At 43.2% G+C, this 10000-nt stretch overlaps 1 protein-coding gene across 1 annotated transcript in view; it reads right to left on the bottom strand.

Annotated features, from left to right (window-relative positions):
• Window positions 1–10000, bottom strand: part of ranbp10 (RAN binding protein 10) — a 51928-nt gene that overhangs the window by 7700 nt on the left and 34228 nt on the right. Inside the window, exons 4-6 of the mRNA XM_061772914.1 lie at window positions 4407–4591; window positions 4074–4186; window positions 1–82 (exon numbers count right to left, since the gene is read on the bottom strand). The exon at window positions 1–82 is cut by the window's left edge and continues 27 nt beyond it. Of these exons, the coding sequence (XP_061628898.1) occupies window positions 1–82; window positions 4074–4186; window positions 4407–4591 (380 nt within the window). The remainder of the gene's footprint in view (window positions 83–4073; window positions 4187–4406; window positions 4592–10000) is intronic.

Genomic DNA, 10000 nt, shown 5'->3' with positions numbered 1-10000 from the left:
CGTTCTAACAGGTCAGGATAAAGTTGCTGAGTATCTTCAATGGCTTCACCCACACGCCCTTCCAGCACCAGCTTTTGTATTCCTGTTTGGCAAAAATAATTGAATGCAGTATACGCTATGAAACCTCTCTGAGCTACAGGTCAAGACTCTTAGAGAAAACAGATTGGCTGGTCTAGTCAACAAGTAACAAAGCAGGTGTGTATACGTACGTATGTAAGTAATGTTAATAAAAAAATTTTTAAAAAGAATATCAGAAATTCATCATGGTATATAAAGGGTTAAAAGTTTTTTTGTGAGGAAATGGTGGTGGTGAAACAAGGTAGGAAATTCTTTTTTGAGGATGACTGGCTGTGCAGGTTCACATGACCGAGGTATTTTAGATAGACCAGATAATTTTAGTCAGGGTGGGACAGTAAAATCGAGTATCGTTTGGTACACTCTGCATTGTAAAATATGTACTTACTGACTGAGGGTTTCAGTTTTATCCAGGCAAGTTGAATACAACCACAATTCCAATGAAGTTGGGACGTTGTGTTAAACATCAATAAAAACAGAATACAATGATTTGCAAATCACTTTCAACATATATTTAATTGAATACACTACAAAGATAAGATATTTCATGTTCAAACTGATAAACATTATTGTTTTTAGCAAATAATCATTAACTTTGAATTTTATGGCTGCAACACGTTCCAAATAAGTTGGGACAGGTGGCAAAAAAGACTTAGAAAGTTGAGGAATGCTCATCAAACAACTGTTTAGAACATCCCACAGGTGAACAGGCTAATTGTGAACAGATAGGTACCATGATTGGGTATAAAAGGATCTTCCCTGAATTGCTCAGCCATTCACAAGCAAAGATGGGACGAGGGTCACCTCTTTGTGAACAAGTGTGAGAGAAAATAGTCGAACAGTTTAAGGACAATGTTCCTCAACGTACAATTACAAGGAATTTAGGGATTTCCTCATCTACGGTCCATATAATCATCAACAGGTTCAGAGAATCTGGAGAAATCACTGCATGTAAGCAGCAAGGCTGAAAACCAACATTGTATGCCCGTGACCTTCGATCCCTCAGGCGGCACTGCATCAAAAACGGACATCAATGTGTAAAGGATATCACCACATGGGCTCAGGAACACTTCAGAAAACCAATGTCAGTAAATACAGTTCTGCGCTACATCCGTAAGTGCAACTTGAAACTCTACGATGCAAAGCAAAAGCCATTTATCAACAACACCCAGAAATGCCACCAGATTCTCTGGGCCCAAGCTCATCTAAGATGGACTGATGAAAAGTGGAAAAGTGTTCTGTGGTCCGACGAGTCCACATTTCAAATTGTTTTCGGAAATTGTGGACGTCGTGGCCAAATAGGAAAAGAACTATCCGGACTGTTATGGACGCAAAGTTCAAAAGCCAGCATCTGTGATGGTATGGGGCTGTGTTAGTGCCAATGGCATGGGTAACTTACACATCTGTGAAGGCACCATTAATGCTGAAAGGTACATACAGGTTTTGGAGAAACATATGCTGCCATCCAAGCAACGTCTTTTTCATGGACATCCCTGCTTATTTCAGCAAGACAATGTCAAACCACATTCTGCACGTGTTACAACAGCCTGGCTTCGTAGTAAAAGACTGCGGATACTAGACTGGCCTGCCTGCAATCCTGACCTGTCTCCCATTGAAAATGTGTGGCGCATTATGAAGTGTAAAATAGGACGACAGAGACCCTGGACTGTTGAACAGTTGAAGCTCTACATCAAGCAAGAATGGGAAAGAATTCCACCTACAAAGCTTCAACAATTAGTGTCCTCAGTTCCCAAACGTTTATTGAATGTTGTTAAAAGAAAAGGTGGTAAACATGACCCTGTCCCAGCTTTTTGGGAACGTGTTGCAGCCATAAAATTCAAAGTTAATGATTATTTACTAAAAACAATAAAGTTTATCAGTTTGAACATGAAATATCTTATCTTTGTAGTGTATTCAATTAAATATAGGTTGAACGTGATTTGCAAATCATTGTATTCTGTTTTTATTTATGTTTAACACAACGTCCCAACTTCATTGGAATTGGGGTTGTAAAACAAAACATGGCTTCCTCAGTAATAGGTTTGTTTGCCTCTTCCACTAACAATGCTGTTGGGATGTTGCAAAACCACAGAGACCACAAGCAGAGCTGGTATCCTCCTCGCTATCGCTAATAAAGGAACAATCCTTAATCCTTAGATCAAACTACAGGATTTCAGATCCAATATTGTCCCGATTACCTATCGCAAGATTGCGTACTGCGACCAGCGCATCGCCTCCCGTGCTTGCTGTTGTCAACATACTTGGTCGCAGTTGTCAACATGTATTCACGCGCACAAACCAGTGTTTACCGAAGCTGTAGAACACGATTCGACAGAACGCCGGCATGTTTACGTGCAAACGTGCGTGCTAGCTTGCAAGGCTACATACTGTTTTTTTGCCTGCTTGCGAGCCGTATCGTATTAAAAGTTCATCAACATACCTCCAGCAATCCTTGAACGGACAGCCCAAAACATCATCTCTTGAGCACCCGGTGACACTGCACGTTTCTTCCTCTTTTTCTTTTTTCCCTCAACATTACCACAACATTTTTTGTTTCACCATGGTTGTATCCGGTTGTGGTGAAAGGTGATGTGTTTTTCTGGTCACGCCTCCCCGACAATGTTTGCTTTGACAAGATAAAAGCCAGTGATCGTAAAAGACGGGATACGGTGGTATCGGAATACACGTTGTGCAGTGTTGCCACTGTCTGACCAAGATATGGCAAGATTTTATGGCAGCAGTCTGACGTAGTGCAATAGTGCAAGATCAATGTTGTCTTGTAGTCTGATTCAGGCAGTACGGACACAAAGGGCTCACTACTTGAAATCACCACTAAAGGAGGTAAAAGAAACTACAACAGAATGTTGTGCTGATGTACTGTGCTTTCCTAAAGATGTTAGTGAAATGTCAATGAATGGTGTAGTAAACTAACATTAAGAGCTATGTATTAGACTATCAGTCCATTTTAACACACCTACTGTGCCACTTTAAGACACTTATTGCTCAAGATTTGCAGCCCTTTTCTGTGGTCGATGATGTGCCGTTTGCTCACTTACTGAAAACGCTTGTTATGTTTCAGCGTGGGTCAATTGGTCATGACTGTAGAATGGGGTGCAGACATGACCAATTGACCCACCCCATGTTTAATCCAACTGTTATACAAGCTTTGTTTCTGTTCTGTTAGGTATGTTTTAATTTGCTATACATCTTTTATAGTTCGGTATTGTCACATGTATACAAATAGTCCAGGAAAAAGAGGCAAATTCCGATTAAAAAAAGTTGTTTAACGGTTAACTTACAATACAAAACTACAAAATGCAGTTTTTTTTACAGACAAGAGATCATTTTGAGAGAGAGAAAAGTTGTTCTCTTTATGCACAAAACATGTACCGAAAATGTACTGAACAGTGGCCCAAAAACCAAAGTACGGACTTTACCTTGGATCACCTGTACGAACTAATTCACTGCCATTGACAGCGCATATGTCAAATATGCATGTTACATAGAAGGGCTGGCAGTGAATGAGTTTAGGATGTATGAATTATTTTTATGTTGTGTAAAAGCCTGCCCAATAAAGTGTGATTTAAAAACACTCTCGTTTCTGCTTGTCAAAGTATTTATCAAAAAGGTAACACTGTGAGAATGAGAAGAAATGTGTATATTTACTTTGCAAATTAATTTACAGTGTGCGCCCCTAAAATTTTAAATTACCGTTGGGTTCCACTGTCCTCCGAGTAAAAAGGTTAGTTTGGAGCGCTGGCATATTTACTGTGGAAAGCTCTTGTTTTCAATAGAGTGCCGACTCAAAAGCTCCTATGTCTTATAATAACTTCAAAGAGAAACAAAGCTATTCTGATTCCTCTCTTTTCTGGATTTCTTTTGAGTGTTTGATGGAAACTTTGAAGTGCAAAAGTAGGCTTCTACACTTCAAGTACAAATGTTTTATTCCTAAATAAGACAAAGAAATGAATGTGTGTGTGTGTAATTTATTCACTTACTTTGTCTGTTCTTTATAGATGTCTGGTCTTCTTGTATCATGGTCTCCGTTGCTCTGGCAAAAGCAGTGGCAGTGGCATAGTATCCATGGTGGACCAGGTAGCTCGACACCATACTGGAGTCAAAGTAAGAAAATAAACACTTGGCTTTAAATTAAAAGAGATTCAATGATCATCTCTTTACTCATATAATCTTGTAGGTCAGTTTAGGTCAACACACGGCATCATGGTAATAAGACACTACAACATTACAAATCGGTCTATCGTCTATTTAACAACAAGCAAAACTGAAGTCAGGTCGATAGTTGTGTGTGGTAAAGTTACAATGAAACTTACTTCTGCAGGACAGCTTGCCAGTCACCCAGCCTTTCTCCTATTGGGAAGCGAGCGATCATCCCATGGATCTTAGCTCTCCATTCACTCATGTAGTCCTCAATGTCGAAGACAAATGGCTGCTGTCCAAAGTTTGCATCGACAATCTCGCCCGGAGTTTGAAGCCCCACAGTAGGGTACAAATTAGGCTGTGTCAATAGGATGGTAGAAGATTTTAAAATAAGATTATACCTTTATCACCATTATGTGTCACACTTGCACTTCTGTTGTGTGTTCAGCAACAGCAAACCTTTCTAGTTAGGCCCTAATAACACTCATCAGAACAAAGAAGTGATCCATTTTGTGAAATATTATCAAAATGTAAAAAATAATTGGAATTGTTAACATTGGAATTGTCAACATTGGAAGCAGCCCAAAGTATACATGTGGACAAAATTGTTGGTACCCCCCTGTTAATGAAAGAAAAAACCACAGTGGTCACAGAAATAACTTGAATCTAACAAAAGTAATAATAAATTCAAATTTCATGAAAATCACCCATCCATCCATTTTTCAAACCACTTTTCCTCACTAGGGTCGCGGGCGTGCTGGAGCCTATCCCAGCTTATCTTCGGGCAAGAGACGGGGTAGACCCTGAACTGGTCGCCATCAAATGGCAGGGTATATAGAAACAAACAACCATTCGCACTCACATTCACACCTACGGGCAATTTAGAGTCTTCAATTAACTTACCATGCATGCTTTAGGGGTGTGGGGAGGAAACCGGAGTACCCGGAGAAAACCCACGCAGGCACGGGGAGAACTTGCAAACTCCACACAGGTGAAGGCGGACTCAAACCTGGGTCCTCACAACTGTGAGGCAGATCTGCTAACCAGTCGCTCACTGAGCCACCCTTCATGGAAAATTAACCAATGAAAATCAGACACTGCATTTTAATTGTGGTTCAACAGAATTATTAAAAAAAAAAAAAAAAAAAAAAAAAAAAAAAAAAACAACTAATGAAACAGGCCTGGACAAAAATGATGGCACACCTAGAAAATATTGAAAATAATTTGACCATAGGGACAAGTTTAAACAACGTATGTCCTCTAATTAGTACCACAGATGTCTTCAAACTTTTAATCAGTCAGCCTATTGAAACAATGACAAATAATCACTATGCTGTTTGGTGACATTGTGTGTATTACACTAAACATGGACCAGAGGAAGCGGAAGAGAAAGGTGGCTCAGGACATTAGAAAGAAAATTACAGACCAGCACAAAGGTAAAGGCTATAAGACCATTGCAGAATGGTCCAATGTTTTGCTCTTAGCCATTCTTGGGTGTTTTTAGCTGTGTGTTTTGGGTCATTATCCTGTCGCAAGACCCATGACCTGGCGAGACCAACCTTTCTGACACTGGGCAGCACATTTCTCTGTAGAATACCTTGATAGTCTTGAGATGTTATTGTAACCCTAACCCTGCACAGATTTAAGACATACATTACAAAAAAAATCTAATCATATCTTTTCATTTTAGACTCCTGTGCATCCCATATGGTCTACTGCATGTACTTGAACCCCTATCCTTCTGGCTCCAGATCTGTGGTGTGGGCCTGTGGGGATTCTGGAGGGTGGGGAAGGGCCGCGCCACTTTTCTCTGGGGTCTTTCAGCCGGCCAGACCAAGCCCGAAGGAGTCTAGCCGTTTAATTCACACACTCGGCACATTTTTTATTACTCACACTGTATATATTTCACACATTGGGCACATTCACATCTCATTCAGGGTCCCCTAGAGGGCTGGCACAAGGCATAATGAGGCGGACGCCGGGCCAGGTCCTGGCACATCTGTGCCGGTCTCCGGTCTGGTCGCCCCAATTCTCTGCATGGCCAGGCCTCCAGTTTTAATACATCATACACTCGTCAGTGGGGGGAGGGCAGCGTCGGGCTGGGGAGGACACTCGGCCAGGTGTTCCGACACTCCAGCCTGTTCTCTGGTTTGCCATGCCTTTCCCCCACGCATTTGTAATGCACCACACAAATTCACACAGCTGGTTGGGTCTTGGTGGGAACGGGATGCGGATCATAACAGCCCCGTGTCCGTCTTGCCTCATTCACACCAGTCTCCAGTTTTAATGCACAAACCCCTTGGTAACCAGAGTAATAGGATGGTTGGTGGGTATTCACATGTCTTCTTGGCTGGACTCTTGGGCCTGAGCCCCTTCCTCCCCCCCCCCCCCCCCCCCCTTGGGTCCCTGCCTTCCTCTCTCCTCTCCTGGCGCCCTCACAGTCATGGCTCGCAGCAGGGGCTTGACAGGTGTTAGCTGGCTCCTGCGTTGGGCCCTGTTGGTGGTTGGGGTCCCCATGCTCTCCGGGGGTGACGGGGGTGGTGGCGGCAGTGGGGCGCGCTAGGTGGGGAGTGATTGGGCGTGGGAGGTGGGGGTCCGGTACCCTTGGCTCTCCCTTGGGGACAGGTCGGGGTGCTTCGGTTGGTCTGAGGGACCGCGCTGGGTCCTGGGAAGTGGGTGGCGTCCCCCTGGCTGGGTCCCCCACGGGATGGGCTTGCTGGCTTGGCAGCCCCCTTGCGGGTGGAGGGGGCCAGGCCCACCCTTCCTCGGTGTGCCGGCACAGCAACTCCGTACACCAGTGGACTAACACGTGTGTCGTGTGTCACGAATAAGTTCTATAGACGCGCTATAGGCTTTCATGGCTTGTGTTGTGCCCACTAATAACAACACGGGTTGTATTAAGAGATCAACTCACAGGTTCTTACAGGTGTTTAGACACTATCAAAGCATCCCACCGCACCACTCATCAGTAGCATTGCCTTGCTCGTTTCCCATATCCTTTTTCCCCAGTAAAGACTTAGGACGTTCCGCCGCCCTGTGCTTCATGGAGACATGGTTTTGTGGACACATCCTCGATGACGGCATAATGCTTCTCGGCTTCCAACTTCAGCGAGTGGACCGCGACACAGCTATCGGGGAAAACAAAAGCTGGTGGAATATGGTCCTATATAAATGAAAACTGGTGTACCAACGTCACGGAGCTCAACACACACTGCAGCCCGGACTTGGGAGTCACTGTTTTTTTAACTGTAAGTCATTCCACTTGTGGCACAAGTTTGCTTTAGTCATTCTCACCAGTGTTTACAACCCCCCCGCAACACAAACGCCGCACTGCAAATGCTGGTTGACCAAGTAAACGAACTTGAAAAAAAGCACCCATATTCACCCCTCATTATTCTTGGGGACGTTAACAAAGCAAAACTCAACCACTAACTCCCTAAATACAAGCAGCAGATTAACTGACCCACCAGGGAAAACAACATTCGAGACCACTGCTTTACCACGCTTAAGGACTCGTACCATGCTCTTCTCTTTGGGCTCCTCTGATCACAGTTTAATTCACTTAATACCAACATACAGGCATAAACTTAAATGTGCAAAGCCTGTGGTGAAAACAGTGAAGACGTGGACCAGTGAAGCAAAGATGGAACTTCAAAACTGTTTAGACTGGACAGATTGGAGTGTCTTTGAAACTTCAACTGACAGCCTGGATAAATACACAGACAGTGTCACATCCTATATCAGTTTCTGTGAAGATGTGTGTGTACCAACAAAGACATTTCACACGTTGAATAACAACAAGCCGTGATTCACTGCCAAACTTTGCCAATTTAGCCAGGCTAAAGAGGACGCCTATCGGAGTGGGGACAGGGCCCAGCTGTACAGTAGGGGTTGCACAATCAGGCCAGAAACCAGCTGACAAAGGAAACTAACATCGGCAAGAGAAACTATGCAGAAAAGATGAAAAAACAGCACACTAGCCAACGACTTGAATACCTTCTACTGCAGATTTGAAAAGGACACTATCACACCCAAAACCCACCCACCCGCACCACCGACTACCACTATCATAGCTCTGACTCCCCCTTCTCCGTTGACCATTCACAAACAGGATGTGTGACGTATCTTCAAATAGCAAAAGATTGACAAAGCAGCGGGCCCACACCTCGTGTCCTCATCCTGCCTCAAAGACTGCATGGACCAGCTTTCTCAAGATGGAGCTTTTCTTCACAGAGAGCTTCCTGTTGGACCCCCTGCAGCTTTCTACTGAGCAAACAGGTCTGTGGATGACGCAGTCAACATGGGACTGCACTTCATCCAAGAACACCTCGATGGCGCAGGGACCTACGCGAGAATCCTGTTCGTAGATGTCAGCTCTCGGTTCAACAACATCATTCCCAAACTATTCTCCTCCATGCTTCTCCATCTCAGTGTCTCACCTGCCATCTGCCAGTGGATTTACAACTTCCTGACAGGCAGAACACAGGAGGTGAGGCTGGAGGACACCACCTCACCCACATGCACTATCAGCAGCGCCCCCCATCCCCCCCTTTGGTGGTTGGTGCTGCCACAAAAAAGGACAAACTCCGACTGCAACGGACAGTTAGGACTGCCGAAAAGAATTGTCGGTTCCCCCCTTACCCACTCTTGAGGACTTTCACGCTGCCATAACTAAGACAAAAGCATGCAAAATCCTCCACATACTGGTCACCACCTCTTTCAGCTCCTTCCCTCAGGTAGGCGCTATCAAAAAATGCAAACCAAAACCATCAGAAATTCCAACAGGTTCTTCCATCTTGCCATCAACCACTTAAACAGTTGACTTACAATTTCATTATAACATGCTGCCAATTTTGCAAATCTCTGTTGTGATACATTATTCATTCACACACTGTAGTAGTCTCCTCACTCTTCACTATTTGCATATCTGTTGTTCACCAATACTGGCCAGTCATGTGCTTGAGAACAGTCTGTGCCATTTGCACAACTGTCATTGTTCCAGATTATCGAACTACGAGTCACTTTCAACTGGTTAAATTTATTGAGGAACCTGCGCCATTTGGACAATTGTCACTGTACCAGATTATCGTACTGTTAGTCACTTCAAACTGCTCTAAATTGCTTGAGGACTGCATTATTTGCATAATTGTTATTGTATCAGCATTACCGGTAAATCACTGTACCAGATTATCGTACTATTAGTCACTTCAAACTGATCTAAATTGCTTGAGGACTCTGCCTTATTTGCATAATTGTTATTGTATCAGCATTACCGGTAACATTTCATTGCTCAATGACTCTCTGTAGTGTGTTTTTGTGTCCTAAAAGTATATTTTGTCAGAGTGGCTGTCTGTTGTCGTACTAGAGTGACTCCCACTACCGGAGACAAATTCCTTGTTGTTTTTTTTACATACTTGGGAAATAAAGATGATTCTGATTAACAGAGAGGTACCAACAATTTTGTCCACGTGTGTATCATATTACATACTGTCCTCATCTGAAAAAAAAACAAAACAAAAAAAAAAACCTGAAAACACTGATTTAGTGGTACAATAGTTAAGCAAAGGCAGGGAGGGAGGTTGATGTGAAGTAGTGGATGTAAAAAGTCTACATACCCCTGTTCATGGGTCAGGTTTTTGTGATGAAAAAATCTAAATTATTTGAAACATTTTTCCACCTTTCTGACCTATAAACTGTACAACTAAATTAAAACACAAACTCAAATCTTACTGTCTTTTGGTCCCCAAAACATATTAATATATTTGTT

This window comes from Phyllopteryx taeniolatus, chromosome 5, assembly GCF_024500385.1.
Source record: "Phyllopteryx taeniolatus isolate TA_2022b chromosome 5, UOR_Ptae_1.2, whole genome shotgun sequence".
In the NCBI taxonomy this organism is placed as follows: Eukaryota; Metazoa; Chordata; class Actinopteri; order Syngnathiformes; family Syngnathidae; genus Phyllopteryx; species Phyllopteryx taeniolatus.
The sequence above is the reverse complement of the archived record's forward strand: the minus strand, read 5'-3'. Positions and strand labels throughout refer to the sequence as shown.